Source organism: Ambystoma mexicanum, chromosome 4q, assembly GCF_040938575.1.
Source record: "Ambystoma mexicanum isolate Mex_15411 chromosome 4q, UKY_AmexF1_1, whole genome shotgun sequence".
Classification (NCBI taxonomy): domain Eukaryota; kingdom Metazoa; phylum Chordata; class Amphibia; order Caudata; family Ambystomatidae; genus Ambystoma; species Ambystoma mexicanum.
Window position 1 is genome coordinate 313,566,658 of NC_090928.1, and position 25,606 is coordinate 313,592,263.

At 48.6% G+C, this 25,606-nt stretch overlaps 1 protein-coding gene across 1 annotated transcript in view; it reads left to right on the forward strand.

The window, feature by feature from the left end:
- LOC138467243 (formin-2-like) overlaps positions 1–25,606 on the forward strand; it is a 235,273-nt gene that overhangs the window by 39,886 nt on the left and 169,781 nt on the right. The window contains exon 2 of the mRNA XM_069607270.1: positions 12,214–12,383. Coding sequence (XP_069463371.1) covers positions 12,214–12,383 — 170 coding nt within the window. The remainder of the gene's footprint in view (positions 1–12,213; positions 12,384–25,606) is intronic.

Consider the following 25,606-nt stretch of genomic DNA (forward strand, 5'->3'; position numbering starts at 1 on the left):
ACTGCTCGACTCCAGACGGGTCTGCCTCTCAAGGACCTGGACGTGGAGCGCTGGGGATATGCATTCCAGGACCCTCATCTGATCTTCCGACAAGTGGCCCCGGCGCCCCTTAGCATCCGCTGCCTTCAAGAGGCGCTGGGCCTTGTTCAGGGTCCTGGACCTGAAGTCCTCCCAACGCTTCTTGACATGTTGGAAGTCGCGGACTGCCACCCCCTCCGCATTGATGGCAGTCACGATGTCCGTCCAGATCCGAGTCCGTCCTTCCTTGTCGGCGCGGGAACTTCCGAAGAGGGCATCATACTGCCCCAGGACTTGCTCCACCAGGACACCAACTTCCCTGGCACTGAAGCTGGTGCCCCTCTGGCTGGGGGTTGTCAGTGGTGCCAGATGTTGCAGTGCCCGACATGACAACACCAGAGGCAGGAGTGGGTGGGCAACTGGGTCCTGGGGCTGGGCTGTGGAGCGATGGAATCCCAGTCGGGAGTCTTTGGTTCCAGCAGGGGTGGCCACAGCAACAGCACCCCTGGCTGATGTGCAGGCAGCAAATGCCAGGAAACGTGGGCAGCAGGCAGTCCGGCAGCAGCAGATGGCAGGTGGGAGCGAGCTCGGGGCTCTGGGGGGCAGTAAATCGGCTTTCTGGGCAGGAGCGTGGTCTTCCGTGTGCTTACGCGTGGCCAGCTTGATACGGAGTGATTTGGCACGTGAAAATCCTGCACGTCTGCGTGTAATTCGAAGAAAGGCCCTTAGCGCGTAAGCGTGTCTGCACGCATACGCGATTTCATTGGCCCAAAGGGCCCCATGTGCACAGCTGTGACGTCAAGCGCATGGCCGTTGAGAAATGGCCTCAGCGCGTATGCGCGTCTGTGACGTGGGTATAAAAGGTACGTGTAGAACGCCATTTCCTTGTACGTGCTTTTCGTGGAGAGCGAGTGGGTGAAATCTGTACTTCTTGTCGGTTCATACACGATTTACTTCACGGCGTTTCCAGTTCGTACTCCCTGTTACCTCTGACAGCTTTTTCTCTTTTCCTCTTTTTCCTGGGCCTGTTTCCTGAAACAGCGTTCCCTTCTACTGTTGTCCTGTCTCCTCAGACAGCGTACAATTCTTCTTTTGGCGGGGGTGTTGCCAACGCGCACACGCGCATATTTTTCACGCTTTTGTTCCTGGCAGACGGTGAGTCGCGCACGTATTTAACATCTGTGCTTGCCCCGTGTGTCGTGTACCCCTTCAGAGGTCATTCTAGACTGCGTGTGACACGCATACGTTCATTCTTGTGTTTCTGGGTGCCACAGCGTAGTGCAGGTTTATTTTTCCACGCACGTGGTCTAGGAGGGGTTGCGTGCACCTTACTTCCCTTTTTTGGGGTGCCTGTGCGTTGCGTGACCCGTCATCTTTCCCCAGGGGTGACATACAGCCTTGCTAGAGCACTAGGGTACGATAACCATCTGGTACCCAACCCCTTTGACCCCCAATTGCCCAGGACAATAGTTCACATCGACTCCCATACGCACAATAACATCAGTGCCATGGCTGGGAGGCGAACAAGCCGTAAGGGTGGCAAAGGTGGCCTAGCCCCAAGTGGTGGCCGTGGTGGATCCGGTAGGGGACGTGGCCGTGACTTGCAGGGTGCCCCTAGCCCCCCATGTGTGAAGGAGCAGTCGGGGACACCCATGCCCCCGACCCACCTGGTTGAGGTTAACGTGGCTGACACCATCCATGCTCAGCCCTTGTTGGACCAGCCCACTGTGGAACCAGACCTGGCACAGGGTGACTCCATGGCTGACTTCCAGGTCAGCAGGTCTAGGCCATGTGCGCCGGTGAACGTTGGTGTCATCAGGCCACGTGGATCAGGGGCAGCTAGGTCATCTGGTGCCCCGCGTAGGCAGGCTGGGGAGGCTGCAGGGGCAGCTGCGGCTCCACCCACCCCACCTCTCACACACCCAGCCAGGACAGTGTCGGTCCAAGTCCATCATGCTGACATCCCCCCTGACACCATCACACTTGAGCTAATGCCTGCACCAACTCCCATGCTGAGTGTGCAATCCCACACTCCTAGTACAGAGTCCACCGGGGCTCCTGCCCCTAGTGTCCAGAGCGGCGTAGGACACTCGGGATCCCCACCACCTTCCAAGCGGAAGAGGAAGAGTGCTCGTCCAGTAGAGGCTGATGCCCCAGACACGGCTACACAGTCCGGCCCGTCAAGGAAGCCCAGCTTCAATGAGGCCAAACTGAATGCACTTGTAGAGTATGTGTCCGCACATGACCGCGAAATGGTGATTGTTGCAGGATCCAAGACCACACCTGCACAACGTCAGGCACACTGGCAGACCATTGCGGACATCATAAGTGCCCTTGGAATCGTGAGGCGCACAGCTACTGAATGCTACAAGCGTTGGAATGACCTGAAGCGCAGGGCAAAGAATAAGCTGGCCTCAAGTCATGCCACAACTCTAGTGACTGGAGGTGGGTCTGCAGCAGACGACATAGAACTCACTCCACATGAGCAGGTTGCTGGGACCTACGTCACGGAGGAACAGATCCAAGGCGTGGGAGAACTGGCAGATTACGAGGCATTGTCCGGTGAGTGCACATGCATGTGTGTCATCCATGTGCATGGTGTGTGTGGGAGGGCTTCTGTTTGGGTGCCAGGTGAGGGTGTGTGTGCCTGAGTGGTTTGGGTCACCCATGTGCCTCTTCCTATACATTCTGCGCACCAGCATTTGGGTATAGCAGCATCCCTTCTGCCAACATTAGACATCCAGCCCAACACCACGCCAGTTGCCCTTGGAGTGTCATCTTGCCACAACATTGTTGCTTATTTACCTCTGTTTATTCAGGCAGATTGTTTGCATACCACCACTTTTACTCGGGATTTCTCAGTCCTATTGTCACATGTCTGACATGGCTATGGTACAGTGGACATGATTTGTTTAGACATGTCCCTGTGCTATAGGACCATTTTGGACTGGCAGCTGCAGGTTAAACATTTGAACCATTTCAATGAAAAAATCAATTACATCAGCAAACTGGACTGAATGAACAATTGGTGACCTCCTCTCCCTCTTCACTTCATGGCTAGGGTACATGCCATCTGTGTGATGGCATGTGCATTTGACCTGCCAATCACTGGCCAATGTGTGATGCCACTGCTAGGCAGCATGCAGCAAATGTGTTCATCTTCCATCTTGGTGTCATCAGTGTGTGCCATCTGCCTACCCTTCACACGCAGTGACGGTGCATGCATGGGAGGGTTTTAGTCATGTGGGACATGTGTCAATCAAGTACTGTTTCTGTAGCCTCTCAGCCCTAATAGTGTGCCATAGTGCTAATGCCTGTTTCCATTTGTTTTCTTTTATGTCTTTGCAGGGGATGACGCACTTGATACTGCTGGGGTTGTGGACATGGTGCAGACCCAGGAGGGGTCTGAGGGCCGACCGACCACCAGTGAGGGACGTGGTGTGGTGGTGGGTGAGAACCCACAACTGCTGCAGGTCGTGCTCTCAAGTGGTGTCTCTGGCTGCACCTCCCCCGAGCTCTATTCAGGTGTCGATTCGGATGATGAGACCTATGTGCCGTCGCAGATGAGTGTTCCTGGGAGGGATTCTGTTCTGTCCGACCCACCTGCACCAGGGTTGGAACCCTCAATTGGGATGTCAGTGTTGGCAGGTACGCCTTTGGTGGTTACGGATGCAGGGTCACACTCTGTGACATCTGAGCCTGTTCCTGGGCCAGCAGATCAGAGGGGGAATGCAGTCCTGCATCCTCAGGCAGTGCCGGCACAACAAGGCGCAGTTCGCCTTGCCCCAGACAGGTGTGGTGCCCGCCGACGTGGTGGCAGTCAGCCACCTGGCAATACCGCATGGGAGCAATCCATATACGGTATGGCAACCCAACAGGCAGCATCATCAGAGATGATGGCTCAGGCCATGGATAGGGTGGCCACTTCCATTGTCCCCCCCGAAAGGCTGATGGAGCGACTACAGCAGGCAACCGACTCCATTTGCCAGTCACACAGGGAGGACATGTTGGCGTCCGACAGGGACAGGCGGGCGGCACTGGCAACTCTGCAGGAAGCCATTTCCATAGAGTCCCAGGCCCACAGGGAAGCCCTGAGGTTGGAACTCCTTCACCTCAGGACGACTCTTGTTGTGTGTTGTAGGTCCTGCATTACTGTGAGCATTTCATGTGTGGCCATGTTTCCATTAGGGACACTGTAGCTGGTGACACTTGGGGCATGTTGTGGGGATTAATTTGTTTCCTCTCACATTGCATGACATGCCATGGTGTGTTGTGTGGCCGTGCCGTGCCGGGGAGGGGTTGGGTGACATGGCACTGTTTTCATGTAGTATTTTGCGAGTGGGTATTAATTTCTGCAGCATGGAAGTGTGTCTTTTGATGACACTGCATTGATGGTGTTTGTGTAGGTAGGGATGCACACATTGTGACACTTCCACATGAACAATCTCAGGCTGCTATGGTTCTGACAGTTGACTGTCCCTTTGTTCGTCTTAATTGTCAGGTCGAGTCATCATTGCTTATCAGATGGTATGTGCCAGCGCTGTGTGCACTCCACTGGGGTGTGATTTCTATGTGAAGTAATTAGCCACCAGCTGCATACGGGCTGCCTCACCCCGTGCCCTCTCCCCTCCCATGCGCAGCGGGCGTGCATGTGGTTGGGGATGTGAGGGCACCACCATGTCCACAGCCAGGCCCCGGTGTGTTGCAACATTGTGCAGGACACATGCTGCCACTATGATCCTGCACACTACTGGGGGCGCCTATAACAGCTGCCCACCAGAACGGGAGCGAAAGCGTGACTTGAGCACTCCGAATGTGCACTCCACTATGCCCCGGGTTGCAATATGGGCTGTGTTGTATCTTACCTCTGGAGGCGTGATGGGGTTCCGAATTGGCGTCATCATGTGGGTGCTCAGAGGGTAGGCACTGTCCCCTGGTGAGGAGGTGATGGGTATCATTAGTGGGGTAGTGACATAACTCTGCATCTGACATGCATGCATGTGCAGTGGCATTCATACTCACCAAGCAGCCATGTATCGCCATGCCTCCCAGCTTCTAGGTCCCGGTTTAGGGTAGACATTCGGTAAATGAAGCTGTCGTGGGTGGACCCTGGATAGTTGGCATATACTGAGGTGATGATTCCCGTGGCATTACGTACTGCCTGCACGTTGATGCAATGCCAGTGCTTGCGGTTCCTATAGATGTGCTCAGATGCCCTGGGGGGACATAGTGCCACATGGGTGCAGTCAATGGCACCTTGCACTTTTGGGAATTGTGCCACACCGTAGAAATCGAGGGCGGCAGCCTGCCTTTCTGCAGGTGTCCTGGGCAGGTATATGTGCCTACGGACTGATGGGCGTGCAGTGATGATGTTCAAGACCTGGTGTAGGCAGCATGACTGCGTGGCCTGTGACACCCCACCCACTATGGCACTTGTCCGCTGAAATGATCCTGTGGCCAAGAAGTGCAGTACATTGAGGACCTTCTCCAGGGGGCTGAGTGCTTGGGAGCACAGGGTGGGTGATGTGAGGTCATCCTCCCACTCACTGACCAGGTCCAGTATTATGTGTGGTGGAAACCTGTACCTCCCATACACCTGGTCATCGGGCATCCCAAAAAGGCTGGTTCTGGGAGTGAAAATTCGGGCCCTCACTATCCACCTCCTCCTCCTTTGGTAATCCACAGCCACTGCTGCTAGGAACGGTATATTCATCCTGGCGTCTGAGCTTGTTTGTTGTTTGCGTGCACTTTTATGCTGCGCGGGTCGACGTACGCCTGCTTCATGCTGGCGTACGTGTTTCAGGATTGGACCATTTATTTTTCAGCGCGTAGTAGGCGAATGTGTGATTCTTCCCACCCACCCCTGGAATACACGTACCCCACTCTCACAGGCCCAGTCGCGTGTGTAAGTTCACGCGCACCCCGAAATACACGTACCCAGGCTAATCACGTGTGGAACTTCCCGCGCACCCCGTAGTACGCGTACCCAGGCTAATCGCGTGTGGAACTTCCCGCGCACCCCGTAGTAAACATACCCAGGCAAATCGCACGGCTGGGGGGTGGGGGTGCAGGGGGACATGTGTGGGGGCCTGGTGGAGGCTGCCCCTGGTGGCTGGGGGGGGTGGGGGTGCAGGGAGATATGAGTGGGGGCCTGGTGGAGGCTGCCCCTGCACTGCTGGGGGGTGGGGGTGCAGGGGGACATGAGTGGGGGCCTGGTGGAGGCTGCCCCTGGTGGCTGGGGGTGGTGGTGGACATGAGTGGGGGCCTGGTGGAGGGTGCCCCTGCACTGCTGGGGAGTGGGGGTGGTGGTAGACATGGGTGGGGGCCTGGTGGAGGGTGCCCCTGCACTGCTGGGGGGTGGGGGTGGTGGGAGACATGAATGGGGGCCTGATGGAGGCTGCCCCTGGTGGCTGGGGGGTGGGGTTGGTGGGAGACATGAGTGGGGGCCTGGTGGAGGCTGCCCCTGGTGGCTGGGGGGTGGGGGTGGTGGGAGACATGAGTGGGGGCCTGGTGGAGGGTGCCCCTGGTGCCTGGGGGGTGGGGGTGGTGGGAGACATGAGTGGGGGCCTGGTGGAGGCTGCCCCTGGTGGCTGGTGGCTGGGGGGTGGGGGTGGTAGGAGACATGAGTGGGGGCCTGGTGGAGGCTGCCCCTGGTGGCTGGGGCTGGGGGTGGGGGTGGTGGTGGACATGAGTGGGGGCCTGGTGGAGGGTGCCCCTGCACTGCTGGGGGGTGGGGGTGGTGGTAGATATGGGTGGGGGCCTGGTGGAGGCTGCCCCTGGTGGCTGGGGGGTGGGGCTGGTGGTTTACATGAGTGGGGGCTTGGTGGAGGCTGCCCCTGGTGGCTGGGGGTTGGGGGTGCAGGGAGACATGAGTGGGGGCCTGGTGGAGCCTGCCCCTACACTGCTGGGGGGTGGGGGTGCAGGGGGACATGTATGGGGGTCTGGTGGGGGCTGCCCCTGGTGGCTGTGGGCTGGGGTGGGGGTGGTGGTAGGCATGGGTGGGGGCCTGGTGGAGGCTGCCCCTGGTGGCTGGGGAGTGGGGGTGGTGGTAGACATGAGTGGGGGCCTGGTCGAGGGTGCCCCTGCACTGCTGGGGGGTGGGTTGCTGGGAGACATGTGTTGGTGATCAGTAGTGCAAGGTGACATGTGGGTTGGCTGGTGGCCATGGCCACGTTGGACGGGTTGCCTGTGGGACATGAGCAGGGGTGCAGGGTAGTCCCCTGTGGTGTGGGCTGCCTGCAGGGGCCGTGGAGGGTGTAGAGGGAACACCTGGAGGACCCACATGGCCAAATCACGTGTAGCATTCCCCGGCAACACCGAAATACACGTACCCTGCTTAAATCGCGTGTGATTTTTCCCGCGCACCTCGGAATACATGTACCCAGGACAATCGCGTGTGGAACTTCCCGCGCACCCCGGAGTACACGTACCCAGGCCAATCGCGTGTGGAACTTCCCGCGCATCCCGTAGTACACGTAGCCAGGTCAATCGCGTGTGGAACTTCCCGCGCACCCAGGAACACACGCTATTTTTCACACAGCGGGTGTCCGTGTTTGTCGGTACCCCTTTGCACCTCATTTGTCCTAGAGGGCCACTGTATGGCCCATTCATCATGGCTGTATATGGGTGCTTTTTGTTAGCGCACATTTTGGCGCTCATTTTTTTCAGTTGCAGGGGCGCTACCGCCTGCTTTCTTGTGGCGTACTTGTTTGGCCCTGTGCGCGTCTTTGACCGTGCATTGGTTTGCCCTATTCGATTCCATGAATACGGGTTGTAGGCGAGTGTGTGGGCGTTCCGCGCACTTGCCTCCTGTACTTCCCCCGTGACGCCCATATTTTCACGCGTTGTTCCCCATTCCGAGTGTTACGCCCCGTGTTCTGCCTACTTTTGTGATGTGCGCCACGCTATGTGCGATTTCGCAGTGGCCGTGGCGCACGCTGTTGGATGACCTGTGTGCCGGCGTGCGCGGCGCACATTTTTAGCGCACATCCAATGTTTTTCTCGCGCACAGACTCCCATGAATCGATTTGCGCTGTTTTGCCTGCGATTTTCGCACTTGCACTGCGATTTTTGCACTTTTACTGCGATTCGCACGTTTTGGCACCTCTGCGCGGGAATTTTCGGCGCACATTATTTCCATGAATCGACCCCTGAGTCTTGTATTAAAACAGCCCCAGGTGTGTCACGAAGGTTGTTATGTATCTTGCTTCAGGGTCTATCTCTATTAGATTGCACCCTTTTGTTAAGTCCAGCTTGGAGAAGACTTGTGCTCTGTGGAGAAGGTGGATCATGTCTGTGATCCTGGGTACTTGATGTCTCTCCCTCTCAATCGCTAAGTTTGCCCTTCTCATGTCTACGCACAGGCGTATTGATCCATCCGGGGATTTCTTGGGGACCGGGACTATGGGTGATACCCATGGCGTTGGTCCGGAGACGGGCTCAATGACATTGAGTTTTATGAGCTTGTCTAATGCTTATTCTACTTGTTGATGGATGTTCACGGGTATACCGCGATAGTGTTGGGCGACCAGCGGGACTTCTAGTTTGATGTGGAGCTGTACTTTCCTGTGTTTCAGCTTCCCTAGGCCTTTGGAGAGGTTTGGAAAAGCCTGTTCTACGGCATCAGGCCTGGCAAAGTATTTGTGGGCAATTAGTTGGTATAGTATGTGGACCAGGCCCATTTCTACCTCTGTTTTAAAGCTTAGTATACATCCACTATTGGCTTCTGTCTTCAATATGTGTAGGGGGATCTTCGCGGCGTGAGATTTGTGTACACACCATGCTGAGATTGTGCCTTTGCATGGTAGCGGGGTCGTCGCTCCGTATGGATAAATGTCTACGGTAGCCTTTCGGATTTTTGGTGGACTGGTGAGGGAGTTGTACGCTTGTTCACTCATGATGTTGACTGTCGACCCCGTGTCAATGAGGAATTCTAGGGGGGTATTGTTGACTTGACTTGTAGTGTGAGGGTGGGGCTGTGCTGGGTGGCCGTGGCGTTGAGAGCCCACACGTATCCTTTCTTCCTCTGGTCCTCTTCTGATGACTGGGTTTCGCTGCTGAATGGGGATCGCATCTCGATACATCTGACGAATCTCCTCCTCTGGGACCTTCTGGAGCCGTCTGATGGCCTCTTGTCTTCGCGTGCATATGAACTCCTTTGGGCTCTGTCCTCCCGTCTTGGTGCCACCTGTTCTCCTTATCCTCTGCTGGCCGTTGGGCTGAGGCATGAGATTCTTCGTCTCTCCTGATGCTTCTGTCTGCTGGGTGCAGGTCATGACACGTTCTTGCAGACCGCTCTATAGTGATCCATTCCGCCGCATGCACCGCATTGTTGTCCTACCGTGGGGCATTCTCCCATGTGTGGATAGTCGTATCCGCATCGATAGCAGGTGGCGTCCACGCGTTTTCCGCCTTGTGTGGGTGCGCTGTATAGCTTATTGATCATGTTCGTGTTTGATTTCGGCTGTTGACTTTTCCCAAACTGTCCAGTTGCGATTCTACTGCTGCCTCCATCCTGGCTCATGCAAGTACTTCCTCCAGCGACCTTTGCTTTTGAAGCAGTTGTTTTCTGAAAGGTTGTGATATGCAGCCAGCGATCACTTGGGACCTTAACGCCTCTTCATTTGAATATTTGTGGAATTCGCAATATTTTAGCTTCATGCGAAGGCTCATCACAAAGTTGTCCATCGATTCCCCTTTTTCTTGTCTCGTGGTGTGGAATACGTGATGCTCGTAGTCAATGTTTTGTGTGGGGGGCAAAGTATTCCGACAGTTTGCCATGAAGTTCCTCGTATGTCACCGTGTCCACGTTTAATAGTTCACCTGCGATGTCTCTGACAGCCGGGCCTATGGCCATGAACGGCGTGTTTTTAAGTCTTGCGTCGTCTGTGAGGCCTATTGCTCCTGCGTAAAATTTAAAGTCACATAGCCATATGACCCACCTGGGTCCTAGGTTGGAAGTGTCCCTAAGGTCAAAAGGGCATGGCATGGGCATGTTCTGCGATGAGTTTCCTGCCCCTTGAGCCTGTGGTGTGTCATCTGCCGCTGTTCCTGCACCGCCAGATGAGGACGCCGCAGGACTTGTTGGGTTGGACATGGTGCCGTGAGTGGGGGCCTGAGACTCGCGCCTCTGGTAATTGTGGTCTGGTCCTGCCTGCCTCTCGGGGCGTTGCTCCTGGGTCTAGTGTTTCCTCTGCCTTTCCTTGGAGCTTGTGTACCACTCTTTGGTTGTGTGTACCTCCTGGCTGCGGGGTGTCTCCTCCCTGTGTGCCAGCTGCACGTGTCCCCTCCCCCTGGGGTGTGCTACACTTGGCCCACGTGTGCAGTGCCGTGTTGCTTCTCTGGCCTTCCCTGCACATGGTGCGAGGGATGGTGGCAGCCTCTGCAGGCTTGCATGGTGCATGTGCACGAGCCGGTTCTCTTTAATGAAGCCTGGGGCCCGTTGCCTTACGGGCTGCTGCATGGATCAGGGCCACTCACTTGTCCCTGAACGCGCCTCCGTGCGAGCGCTCCGGGGCCTGGCTGCTGCCACTCGCCTTGTGTTCCTGTTGTCGAGGTGTGCCGACGCGCCAAGCCGCTGGACTGCGGTCCTCGCGACGGCACGAGCGGGTGTCGGACACCCCTGGTCGCCAATTGTAAAGGTTTCGCGCAGACCTATAACCGTCTTCAGGACATATCAAGCGGGAGCCGGGATGAGTTGCAACTTGATTTTATTTTTACAGTGGCAGTAACTGCCGGAAACTCCTCACCCCCCCTCCCCAACCCCAACGTCACTTCCCCCCTCGGGAGAAGGACCGCAAACGGCGGTCCACCCACATAACGAGGTGGGCTGGTGATGCCAGTGCCGGAACAACCTGACTCTGGAAAGTGTATGTTGATATACATTCCTGTAAAGCAGTACCCAAATTGGTTTTATATTGTGCGTCATGCTGGACTTCAGCCTGCAAGCATAGGATCGTATTGAACCTGTGTTGCTCAGTGTAGTCTTGTTTCTAAGACAAGCCCATTACCCCTGAACTATAATCCCAGCTATAAGATCTTTGATCCTTGATGCTTAAAGTATTTTGTTGATTCATGTTTAAATAGGTTTCCAAATCAGATCTGGGGCACAAGTGTTGATTTCAGGGTAGAGAAATTAAGATGCAGTGATTACTCTTGATTTAGTTATGCAGCTCCTAAATATATCACTGTACCTAATGTAAGCCTCCGTTTGCTAAAGGGGTTTTGAAAATACAATTACAATGTAACCCAAGTATTTTTTGTAAGTGTTATAGGGTAACTATACATATTTACTTCAGTTTATATTTCTGAAGAGTAACTTTGCAAAATAGTATTTTATGTTGCTCTGTGCATGTTGTATTTTGGCGATTTCGACTTGTTAGATCAGTTATGTATCCTGTAGGTTTGTCAGTCTGATGTTGAGGTAGGCAAAAATTAATTGCACTTTATTTGGTAATGGGTGGTGCTACTTGGTAAGCAATCTGTGGTGTCTACAAAGATGGAGTTTGTTGGGATACGCATGGGTGCAGAGGCACATCTGGCACGTTCCAATGGTCCCATTTGACAGCCCAAGGTTAGAATGGCTCCATGAGGCCGATTACCTTGTTGACGTGTAATTCGGGGGCAGGCCTTTGTCCAAAGTCTTGTCTGGGAACCAAAGGTGGTTTTCAACAGTTTCCCAAATGTTTGGTAAGTTAATTGTTCCATGGATGGTTGTTTGGAATTGTTCCACAGACGTGTGCCCTGGGCTTTTATAGTCCTTGCTACCTGTTTATTTGATTTGCTTTTTCTGTTAAGGCAGTTTGCCTTTATCTTGACCAAGGAGTGGTAGCATATCAGTAGCTAAAAGATCAAAGCACATATTTTGTCTTCCTTTAATTTCAAGAAGTTCTAGAACTAGAAATTGTAAAGCAGGATTAACTGTAATGTTTTGGTGACTTTTGAGTGTATGCTTATGCTGAGGAATGGGTTGTAATTTTTAACTATACTAATGGATCACCATCTTTCTTGAGTTGATTAGTTGAGATGCTTCCCCCAATCTGGGTATCAGTGACCTGAAGGATGTTATTCTAATAATGAGCTTATTAGTATGTTGGCCTTTTGAATTGTTTATTTTCGTCAATGTGTCGATGAATAAAGAAAGCTAGCATAAACTGCTTGCCATTTTGTTCATTTTACGGGCTTTGCTTTCCACAGGTGCTGCTTTGTTGGAGAAGCTGTCCACCCAAGAGACGTTTGCACATCCTGAGGAAGCTGAGATGTTTTGTTCTAAAATCCTTGCAGTGGACCTTTTGCTTCCTGTAGGCGACTGTTTTGTAGAACCAAGCAACTGCAACAAAACAAATGTTTCAACTACACTATTTTGTGTAAGTTGATCGTTATTTCCCACAACGAAGCAGTGCATGGCTGTTGATGTCTGATCCATACTGCTTTTTAATCTCCTGCTTTATGGTGTATGGAATATTGTAACCATGTTAACTCATTTGCATATTTTTTATTTATAGGCCACTTCTGATATCAGATGTAGACTGTAATTTCCACTTGTTATACCTTTTTACATTACGAGGCAAATGCCTAGCAGTAACACAAAGCAGACTTTCAGTATCCCTAGAATATTGCTGTATACTGTAACTGATATAAAAATTGTTCTACATTTTGAGCTTTCATGCAATCTCACCAATGTCTCGGTGTTACCCATCTGAAGCTTTGCCCTTATGTCAACCTCACATTGATAAAAAGCCAAATTGGCTGCATGCAGAGTCCCAAGCAAACCTAGCCACCCAAGATTTGCACATCTTACTGAATTAAGTAGCCCATCTACAGGGATCTTTCCTTCATCGTCTGTGTGCGCGTTCTCTTTTGTTTCCAGTACCTAATTTTGCCAAGATACATCAGCGCATAGCTGAGTTTAGCCTCCCAACAACAATATTTATTTTAAAAAAAAACAAAGGACTTGGACATCTACCAGATTATGTTTGCTAAATTGTCTTGGAAAGCCTCAGACCTTTTAAACAAATGTAAATGTCTAGTTAATTAAGCCTTAAAGATTCAGCATGAGGGTCCTGGTCTTGCAATGACCGGTTACTTTATTGGCTGAGTCAAAGCAGAGGACAATGACCTGTGGAACGGTCATTATCCAAAATCTTCAAAATCTCTCCTGAGGTCTTTAAGGTTATTAGAACAAGGGTGCAACTAAACAGGAAAGTGTGAGTTCAGACTTCTACTGCTTAACTCTGAATATGTGGAACGAGGTCCATACCAGCAATTCACTGCATTCTAATCGACTGAGATGATATCCATATTGGAATGAGATCCATATTGGAATCAATGAGCAAATCTAGATTGGTACAGGGATCTATTCAGTTTCACTAGTGGGTTCTCTTTTCTTTAGCAGACAAGGAAACTGTACCACTGGGATAGAATGTTCCCAAAATAATAGTCTGATTTAAAGCATAGACTCTCTAGCCACTGTCACCCATTGATTTGGAAAATCAATGCAGGAAAGGGCAATATAGAATTACCTTCCAGTTTATCTTTCAGAGTTCCTGCTTTGATAATGTAGTGGAATGTGAGGTTCGGATGGGGCTAGCACCAGCACATTTTAGTCTACAACTACCAGATAAAAATCTGACATCTTTGGTAATGTATATTAAGATTTGCATTAAGAATAACCATGTAAAGGAGGATTTATTGCCCATTCCATCAGGTTTAGATTAAGGAGAACATCTTTATCAATCTTGGTCCAGCACTTCTATGAAGTAAACAAATCTCTTCAGATGTTGCCCCAGCCCAATTGTTTGAAGTGGTGGTGTGCGATTGGGTTTGACTCTTTCACCAAGAAATGTACTAGCGCTGGATTCAGTGGGAAGAGGCCTATTGAAATGTTTGGATTGTGGTGTTGATCACTGCTTGAATTTTGTGTGCCGTGATAAATATTTGCAAGTTCACTTTCCTTACTTGGTAGGCTGTTATTTCTGTTTCAATTTATGGGCTTAAACAAGGTCAGGCAATTGGGAATACCTTGTTTCACAGGCAGCCCATTATTTATGAAAGAGAGTAACATGTGGAAGTCAGGGATGCAGGAGCAGAATAGAGGCAAGTTTATACTGCGCTGAGGGGCTGAAAGCCGAGACGCTAGGGCACCCGCTGAAGATCCCGGGAGTCCTGCCGAGCAGGACCGGGAACTCTTGTCGAGGAAGACGGAAAGCAGAAGCCGTTGAGTGGAGCTGGAGCCCAGCACTAAGGGTAGTGTACTTGGAAGGAGCAGGCAGAAAAGTTGGTGTTACTGGCAAGTTGCTTCTCCCATGTGGGGGAAAGCTGCCGAGTGGAGCAGCAGTAACCCGTTAAGGCTCTCAAAGGGACTGGGAACTCCAGGGCATTCCGAGGGGCTGCTGAGCCCATATAATTGAACCTTGCTTATATTGAATACATAACTTGATGAAAGGGGATGCTGGGCCCGCATAAGTAAATCATGAAAATATTAAATGCTGAACTTGATGAAAGGGGCTGTTGAGCCCGTGCGAGCAAAAGCAAGGCATAATGAATACCGAACTTGGTGACAGGTGCTACTGGGCACGTAAAAGTAAAACTTGCATACATTGAATACTGAACTGTTCGAAAGACATTATTTGAGGTCACACAAAGTAAAGCTATACCTCTTCAATAGTGAATACCAAGACAGCATGGTTTGAGTGAAACAAAGTGAGTGCTGCAGTGCTGGATATATTCAATGAGAAGTTGTTACTTGAACAGAACTACAAAGTGTTAACAACTATAAGAACAGTCTGGGGAAATCAAGTACCCCATGGGGTTAGAGAATAATTTGGAAGGCATGTCAAAATCCTGTAAGGAAATGAAGAAAGTATGGTCTTGTGAACTATTAAGCATCAGCTTTGGGAAACGTATGGTTGTGTGACCTGAGATAGGTGGATCGTGCGGTCTGACCACTGCGCCTAGACAAAGTTTCCTAGTACAAATATTTCCTACACCAAGACTCGAAGCACATGTGGTTGCTGGTTGCGTGACCTGTGATCTGTGGACCATGTGGTCCGACAACTGCGCCAAGATCACAACCCACAAAAGTTTGAAAAGCAGCAAAGAGGTAAACAAGTAAGCGGTTGAAAGTAAATGTTGGGGAAGGGTACGCTGAGAATAAAGCTTGTACAATATTCATCTTGGGGAAGGGACTACCAGGACTACCAAGTCCACAGTGTTGTGTGAACTCTGTTACCTTTGGAACTTGGGGGAGGTGGGGGGGGAAGAAACCAGAGACTGGCAAGTGATGTGAAATGTGACATTTGTGAATCTGCAGAAGGTAACCTCAGAATTTGATCATTCCTTATTGTCAGAAGGCTACATTGGAACTATATTGATTTTGAGACCGAGAACTTCAGAAGAACTTAAATGGTCAATTATTGACCATTTAATTTGGAACACTTTTATTTGGTTGAGCGCAATTCCCCACTAGTTTTGATGTAGTTGTATATAGAGTATAGAGTTTTGACACAGACTGGATTTTTGTTTTGACTTATTAACACACTTTCCTTAGAATTCTTTAGGCAGGGAAATCCCCCCATAGCATAGGGTAAGTTAGGTGTTACACCATCCTGATTATTAATAAAGCTTTTTTTAAATATATTGGTCTGCGTCATCGCCCTTGATACCATGCCTGTCTCACTCAACCGATACAAGTGAAATGGTAAGCAGTTCTTTTTTTTTTTAGCAATTTATCAGTAAGGGGTAGGCTCCAATATCCCAGGGAAGCTTTTCAACCAAAACAGTTGGTATAGAGGCTTGATTGGCTTTACTTGCCAAGGCACAAAGAGTTTTGACTAAATCTGTCAGGAAGTCTGTAACAAGAAGAATTTTCAAGATGTTAGTCCTAACCTGGGCTTGAATTTGATGACCCATTGGAAGTCATCACAACGAGAGGTGAGTTAGATTAAATGCATAGATTTCTTCATTTTCTTCATTGGGAAAGCAATACGGCTGGCCCTATTTTGAACCACTTGAAACTTGTTGAGATATTTCCTTGCTGCCACTTAAACAGGGCACCAATATTGAAACTTGGATATGGCCACTGCTTGTATTATCAATTTACTTGTATTTTCTTAGAGAAACACACTATAATTGCTATGTAAATTAGCAGGCAGACTTAACCACTGCATTGTCCGGCGTGGGAGAAAGGTAGACTGCTATGTAATCTTTCCTATATAATGATGAATAACCCCACAGGGGCAGGGCACTTACCTTTCTGTCAGATTCTTTGCTTTTTGTGACCTCAGCCTTTTATTGCACATTGTAAAACAGCTCCACCGTTTTCAGTTCAGTACTGACAAGCATATACATTATGACCTTCTCAGTGAAACTCGAAGAACAAAAAGTGCTATGTGTGCATGCATGCCAATTAATTGTAGCATACACATTTTCTTAAGTTCACTGTGTGACAAATCCTATTAGTTCAGTTTGTCCCTTCTCCGCAAGGGGAAGCCATCCTCTTTGGAACTAGGGAGGTAAGACGTCTACGTAAAAGACTCCCTACTTGACAAGGCAAACAGGATCACACTGGGGGTAACCCTTTACCACCTTGGGGGACAAGGATGTTCAGTTAACAATTTAACATCCGTCTAAACTAAGTCACAATTGTTTGAGATATATGGGGGGCTAAAATCACAATACAAATATACAGCACTCTTTAAATGTGCTTGGTTTTGTTGCTGACCCTTTCATCCTGACAGAAATGCAGAACCAGTAGTGTTGTTTCTTGTGGCAGGGAAGACGTGAAAGGTGTTGAGAGACAGATGAATATGTCATCAATAGCTTCCGCCCCTCCCCCAGCTCAATATTACACAGGTGGGAAACGCTTCTCACCAAGACAAAGGTACCACCCTTATCCCAGACAGGCACTGCAGGAGATGGACACAATCTAAGCTGAAGCTGGCAGGAGTAACTAAACTAACGTTCTGACAATACATGTGCATGCATTAGACACAAAGCAAATGTGCACTGAACATGAAGACACACACTAAGTAATATATGCATTTTAAACATGAAGAATATTAACATAGCATCCATAAGACATGAAGAATACTAACCTTAAAGCATTGTATAAGTTGAATACAACAGGAACGACACACGAATACACTTCACTAACATAGAAACGCAACAGTAATGGCCAGCCATCTTTGGAAGCCACAATATGCTTCTAATTAAATGAAAGGCCTCAAGGCTTTGAGAAAACGCAAAATGCTGAAACCAAAGAAATACAGATTTGTGCAGGGCTCAGGCAGCAGCTGGCAACAGCCAAGGTTACCGCAAATGAAGGGAGGGTTCGAACATTTCATTGAAAGTATGAGATAGGCATTGCCAGGACACAAAAGGATACTCCCAGATTAATAAAAGTTTTATAAGAGTACAATACAGCCTTTGTAAACCAGGTGCAGGACATCTACATACCAAAAAACTCCAGAGTGTCCCATGTGGCAAGAGAAAACCTAACACTCGCATCAATATTCGCTAAATTCCCAATAAATGAACAGTGAAATAATTCCAAACATGGTCCAATCACACGTGACCCGTAATTGAAGAAAACGATCTATTAGCAACAAACGTAGATAAGACACCTGCTTTACTCATTAAACATATCCCCAGACGCCACACAACGCCAAATACAAAGAGATCTTTCTGGGTCATGACCTAGAAATGAGCGATGGTATCTTCAATTGAAAGGAAAGCAGTCCGTGGACCTGTCTTCCCCCTACTCCTCTCCGGCTCATGTCTTGATGACCTGTCAGTTGTCCAAGGTTGGTCAGTAAGAAGCCAACCAATACAAATCCCCAATGTTACTGCGTCCATGAAGTTAGGACCCAGTCAATTGCATCTTGCCGAAATTATCACTTTAGAAGCGGCCGCAGTAGGGGCCATCAGACAAGTGTTACCAAATTAGAAACGTAACCCTTTATTTATAAAGCGCACATACAACCCTGAGGCATTGAGCCGCTGTTACAGACAAGTTACTGGCAAACAATCATAAGGGAGAAAGAACAGTCTAATACGGAATACATACTGATGAGCAGGCAGGCAGCATTTTAGGTAAACAACCATGTTTTAAGGGCTTTTCCGACTACCCAATATGAAGGTTTGGCTCTTTGCAGGAAGCAAGGAGTTCCACTGCTTGGCTGCAATATAGGGAGAACTAGAGCATCGGCTTTGCCTCGACTGACTTTAGGTTGGAGATGGCGATAAGCATACAGGGTTCTACTTGGCCTGGATGACTGTGCTCTGGAAATATTCTGGGAGAGGTGTGCGGGGGCAGAGTTATAGAGGCATTTGTGGGTAGTGTACATTGTTTTGAAAAGTGTAGTCATCACTATTAATCAATCCCCGTACTCCATAGGTTTTGGTGATTAAGATTACGGTGTGATGTCCGTTATTACAAATGTTGATTATATAACCCACTGTTTTTGATAAGCATGTCGATAGCGCCAAGAATTCTGAGCTTTTATGCTGTCCATATTTTATTTTGATGATGATAAAGCTGTGTTTTGCCTTGCGCTTTGTGTATTAACGTTATTGAGTCTGATTTTAACTGGCTCCCGAACCTCTGTATAATTTGGGACTCCCCAGGATGTTTTAACAAACTGATGTGACGCTTTCTTGAAGAGGAGGGCCGTCTGTGCAGCAAAACAGCTATAGCGCAGGAGCAAGAGCTACCCACAATGTGTCAGCGGAAGTCTGTTTTGCAGCGTGGATCCTGGACATCGTGGAGGCAAGGCCACGTCTCAGACGTAGTGGCCGATGAGCCTCAGAACCTGCCAAGCCAAGGAGGGCCGAGAGCCCAAGACAGAGGTCCCCAAAGCTGAGAGACCGAACCAACACTGATGTAACATACCAGCGTGACTGGACAACTGAGCAGAAAGAAGTAACCGACAACCCGAGAAGTGCGGTTCATATTCTAGAGAAGTAGACACTTCCCACCCCCCCCTCGCAGAAGAGCACCGCAGACACCCAGGTACGTGGGACACGCAGAGAAGAGGAGGGCGGCTGAGCTCTGAAATGCTCCAAACCGGAGTAAGAAAAACGAGAAAGTGGATAAAGTATCTGAGGGCCCTTATAGGGTGATGCAACACTGCATACTAAGAGAAACACTGCACGGGTAAACCGGAACCCAACAAGCCACAAGGGATTACTAGATGCCAGAGAGAGATATACCCTGAGGGGGTGAGTCCGAACCCAATAACCTACGGGGCGGGGGGAGGTTAGCCAATATCAGAGAACAAGAGAAACGCCCCAAGGATATGACCCTGAACACAACAACCCACAAGGGATTACCAGAGACCGGAATGCAAGAGAAACATCTATACGGGATGAACCTGAACCAAATAACCCGCTAGGGATTATCAGAAATCAGAAAGTAAGAGAGACACACCAAGGGGGTAAACCTGAACTGACTAACAAGCAAGAGGTTACCAGAGAGCAGAAAGCAGGAGAAACACCCAAAGGGGTGACCAGAAACCAATAACACAACAGGGGTTACCAGAGAGCGAGAGAAACACTCAGAAGAGGTGACCTCGGAAATAATAACCTGAAAAGGTTACCAGAATGTAAGCAAAAGCCCCAGAGAGGATGAAACTGAATTAAAGGATCTGGAGAGAAAAATTGGACACTTGAGGAACAAACCTTTTATGTTGAGCAAGGATTGCTGGGAGGGGGTTGGAGTCGCCTTCTTTTTTGTAGAAAATCAACAAACCTTATTTTGAACTGCACAACTAGGCCTGAAAAGAAGCCAAGAGATTGGATTTTTTTATTTGTAAACTTTATTAGCAGGCTAAGGCCTGAGAATCTAAGAGAATGGAATTCGAGAGACACGTTTAGAGAGGGGATCGCACACCAACCATCAAAGGCCAGGAAAAGGAGAGCAAGAACACTTCTCTAGGCAAACTAATATTGTTTCCATTTTTAGTGGTAGGTTTTCCTGTAGGGGAGGTTGATTAATGCAAAACGTCTATATCAGGCAGCCTCCTCTTTAGGAGGGCTAGGTGAGGCCTTTTTCTTGGCTTAAATAAAAGCAAGAGCTTTTGAAAAATGTCCAGTTGTCAAGTCTCCTGTGTGTACTCTACCACAATGGCTATTGTTGGAAATCCACCGCTTATATCAAATGAGAGCGAAGGGGTGCCTTATTCTTACCTACCTGGGCTTCAAAACCACCTCAGCAATCACTGTCTGTGCACAAATGAAATGTCCTTCAGGTAACTCTGGTTCTTCTGTTAATGTGGCAAGCCTAGGACACTCCCCAACCAAGGCACAACAAATGTTTCAAACCTAATAACCAATTCAAATTCAACTCTATCTCAACCACTGAGGCTGAAAAGCTCATTTCATCCCTCAAACCCTCCAAATGTCTAGGGGACACCTGCCCAGCACCCATTATTAAAGAAGCGGCAAAAAACCTTGCTCCTTTCATCTTCACATTCATCAACTCCTCCTTCAAATCATGTTCAGTACCCACCAACCTCAAAGATGCATGGGTACTTCGCCTACTCAAAAATCCTAACGTAGACCCCAACATTTCCACCAACTACAGGTCAATCACAAACGTACCTTTCCTTCTCAAAGTCCTTGATAAAGTTGCTTATCTTGAGATCAATAACCTCCTAGGCACTCTCCAATCAGGCTTCAGGCCCAGATATGGGACAGAGATGGCCCTCATTGACCTAAAGAAACAACGAGATGACCGGAAAGACAGAGGAGAAGCATCTATCCTTCTCCTGTTAGACTTATCCGCCGCGTTCGACCTGGTCGACCATAATGTCCTGTGCAATCACCTTAAAATGGCCGCCCACTTCTCCAAGGAAGCCACCACATTGATTAGATCCTTCCTGGACAACAGATCCATGAGTCTTCTTACCCTCTTCTGCAGCAGACCAAGGGCCCATCACATGCGGTGTGCCACAAAGCTCTTGTGTCTCCCCTTCCTTGTATAATAAAGCCCCTCTTCGACATACTTGACAATCTGGGTGTCTCATACACCAAATATGCTCACAACACCCAGATTCTCATCCCTATCCTGGGTGACTATGACAAAGACGTAACCATGATTAACAAAATCTATTTAATTATGCAAACATGGATGGCCACACATGGGCTATGCCTCAACGACGGGAAACGGAGCTCCTAATCGTGGGGTCCACCGACAGGCTGTCTAAACTCTCCACCCAATACAACTCTGTAGTCATGGATGGAAATAAGATGAAAGTTTCTAAGGAAGTTAAGACTCTAGGCTTCTTCGCTTAACCTAAATAAACAGATAAACACCACAGCATCTGTCACTAACTATACGTGCAAACTGATTTTTGCATGTAAACAATTTTTGTCCACAGAAAGCTGTATCGCAATTGCAAGGGCCTTAATCCTCTCCAAAGTGTCCCATTGCAATGCGCTATATCTAGGCACCAGCAAACGGAACACCAACAAGCTCCAGACAATCCAAAACCATGCCCTAAGAGCAGCTCTAGGCATCCCCAAAACACAGCATATATCTCACATGAGATGTGCCAACTGGCTCTCCATAAACAACAGAATCAAGTTCAAATCACTCAACCTCACTCACAACTGTCTATCCAACAAAGCCCCACTATACCTCATTAACGGATTCACCAAACATACCTGGGCACGACTTATCAGAAAAGCACAATCCAATAGCCTCAGAATACTCAACTTTAAACTAAAAAAACAGGAGGCGCTAGCTTTCCAGTTCTGGCGGCACAACTATGGAACTCTGTCCCTGATTCATTAAGAGCCATCTCTTCCTTTCACTGCTTTAAGACTAACGTCAAGAGGTGGCTGTACTCCTGTGATTTGTGACCTCTCACGCTTGTACCCTTGTACCTGTCCTGCAGACCACTCCTTTAGTAAGAATCTGTGACTAAAGAATTCTATCTAATTGTAAATATGTAAATTGATGCCACAGAATGTATATGTATAAACCTTCTCTGTTATTTTTTTTGTATGTCCATGCCATATGTAACCTTGTAACCTGCAATGCGCCCAGATGCCTACAGGCCCGGTACGCACTATAAATGAATAAACAATCCAAACAATACAATACAATGCATAAGTGCAATGTAAAACGGGGAAAAAAGTGAGGTCTAGAAGAAGGGTAATCTAGGAGGGAAACTGTATTAATGTCACCAAAGGGTGTGTGTAGGGTGTAATTTGAAGCCATATGTGATTTAAACAAATATATAATAAATGTATGAAGCAATTGCATTTACATTGATTTATTGGCTCTCTATTCGTCAATGAGAGAATGGGTAATGTTCAGTACAACTTCTTGGTGTCTGTGGATCTTTTCAGCAGGGCAATGAGAGGGTAGGTGCTTGTGACCTAATTATTGGAGCTCGGTTCACGGGCATGGTCAAAGACAGTATCTGAAATGGATTCCATGCTCTATCCAGTCAGCGGGTGAAGTTTGTAAACAAAGCTATAGTTTGCCAAAATGGTCCATGCCATAGTATATAAAACAAATGGCTGAAGTAGAAACCATGCCATCCTGGGAGATTTTGAAATTGAAGGCTGCCTGGAGAAAAGTTGTTGCTGTTGGTAGCAATTGCATTCAGTGTTCCATAACGTAAGTCCTATTGTAGACTACAAAATGGTGTTGTAAAGTGAAGTGAAATAAGAGTTGGAGCAGGATCAGTGCTCCATTTGTGCTGCTGTTTGCCTTTGGTCATGCTCGCGCCCGGGCGGCGGCTGCGCCTCGTTCTTGCCATTTTTATTTTTCTGGAGTAGGGATCCGACTGCTCCTAGTGTGCTCTGTTGAGGAGACAGTCAGAACATAATCATCATCTTCTTTAAAAAAAAAAAAATATATATATATATATATGTCAACCATGATGAGGCCTTGTGGCCACAACGCACACCAAGGCATCTACAGCAGCTGGTCTACTGTTAAGCAGTCCACACAGTGTTTAACAGCAGGCTAGCTGGTAGCTGTAGAGGCCTTGGTGTGTGGAGCACCGCCGGGCATGCCCCCTCATTGCTGGCATTTAAAAAAAAAAAAGAAATGTTGGAAGGACCTCACCAGTGGGCATCCTCACCCATAAGTGCTGCTGCGGTGCTGTGTACGGCACTGCGCGCACTGGCACGATGGGCCCGGTAGGCTAGCAAGGAAAGGCTCATTGCTGTCCGGCCGGGACCAGCAATATGCCAGCATAACCTTCCTGTGCCATTGGGGCCCCCAGGCCTATGGATTCTGCGGTGGGTCAGGACCTCCAGGCCAGTTGACTAACTTGTGATAAGTCACTCGATCTGTACTTTGTCATTCAAAGGTCTGGTCTATGTATTGCTTTGTATTGTATTGTAAGGATATTTATAGAGTGCAGCAAAGACCAAAAAAGGCATCAAGGTGCTAGGTTGGGTGACCGAGGGTGCCATCAAAAGCAAAGCTAGAACAAATACATTTTTAAAGCCTTTCGAAAGAGAAGATATTCAGAAATAGTACGAAGATCGGAAGGCAAAATGTTCCAGAGTGTGGGAGCCAGAACGGTAAAGGATCTTCCTCCTGCTATGGCACAACAGAACCTAGGAATGCACAGCAAAGATTCATTGGCTGATCAGAGAGGTCTGCTAGGAATGTAGGGCACAAGGTTGGATCGTAAAAATGTTGCCCCACCCTCATGAATGGCCCAATGAACAAGACAGGATTTTAAACTTGACCCGGCACCTGATGGGGAGCTAGTGAAGTTGACGAAGTAGGCCCCAAAAATGAGTTAGTCTGGGCCCTCTCAGAGCAAGGCGGCCACTACATTTTGGAGAGCTTGCAGGCATTTTAGTAGAGCCTCACGTTGACCGAAATAAATGCCATTGCAATAGTCCAGGGAACTCGTAATAGATGGAGTCACAATATTAGACCTATATTCAAGCAGTGGGAATGGTACTGTTAGTCCTAAAACAATTCCTACCATGGTCTAGCCCCCCTTGGGCAACCATGCACCGGTCTTAGACAATCTTAAACAATCTCCTAGGGGGGTGTGGATCACAATACTCCCCCCCGCTCTTATAGCGCAGGGCCTATGTGCACTGTGTTACTCCTAGATTACTTCTACCAACATACTCATATGGACACAATAACATAAGACACAAAAAAACACATGAATCGATTCAATTATAACAATAGAATACATTTATTTATGCACAGCAAAGCATGATGCAAACAATACTAAAACTATTGCAAATATCTAATTTGCACCTTTTATGCTTCTGGTGCAAATCTACCATGCAGTGGATTACTATAATCCTTACAGGCTTCTAATGCAAGCTATCAGTGTTTAATGCAATATACAAATGGCAAGTGTCACATCAGGATTCCTCTCCATTCCACACCATACGTCACACTCACTCTCTAAGACAATCCCTGTCTGATCTCCCCTTTCCTCAACCCAATACTCTTTGTGTGAATGTCTGTTCTAATCAATCAGTTTAGGCCATAAACCATACTTCCCATTTGCATGTGCATCTCTCCCCTCTCCAGCTCTCTTTGTCAAGTCTCTCCTCTATGCACAACTCTGCAACCAGCCAGTCAGTGTCTGCCTCTCAGATCTGGTCACTCAAACTGCCTCTGCCTCTGCCAAGCTCGTCGATCTCTCCCAAGCTGGTCTGCCAAGGCTGCATCACTGTCACACCAAAAACGCCTCTCTCTCTCATTGAACTCCATCATCCTCTCCAAACACCACCAACTAACACCAGCAACTCCCCTCTCCCCTGCTTTTACTATGTAATAACGTAGTCAAATCCCTATGGTTACTTTAAGCATTCCTTCGTTTCTCTGTGTCAGCATTCTATATTCAGCAGTGCCTCAACATCTGTGTAGCATGTACTTTCCCTTCGTGCTCTTGTCGTGTGTTGTGTCAATGTGACATTGGACATCATATCTCTGTCATGGCTTTCTATCTGCGGTGCCTGCAATGCAAAACACCATCTATTCCTCCATTCATACCCATTCACTCTACTGTTGGCATCACAAAATCCTCTTTCCTCCAGAGAACAGGCCATCTCTCCTCTCATGCAAAAGCACACTCTCCCATTCTCCATGTGGCGCTGCCTCCCACCTTTTCTGTCTCTGCGAACGCCAAGCCCAAGGCATGCTGATAAGCCAGGCCCTCTATCTACTAAGGCAACTGCGACCTCTTATCAACCAAACTGTTTACGAATTCCTTTCCTTCACACTAATTCATAACAACTTCGCAGTGCCGCGGCGCAAACAACTTCTGTGTGTCTCCATTCAGTGGAATGGCTTAGGATCCATAGGCCTCATGCTTTCAATAGTGCTTACTCTTCTCTCACAATGGCAAGCGCTATCTATATGCAGACTCATTCTAAGTGCACACTCAATGCATTGTGTCTCTACAATGCATAAATGATGCATAACAACATATCTCTAAATGTGTAACTACAAATATACTGTGTCTCTAAATGGCTCTACATGGCATTTCAAATATGACAGTGTCATTCTATAAGCATATTGCAAATGCATACAAAGTGGCAATCTAATAATGTAATGTGGATAGTATAATGATGCTATTTCTTCATG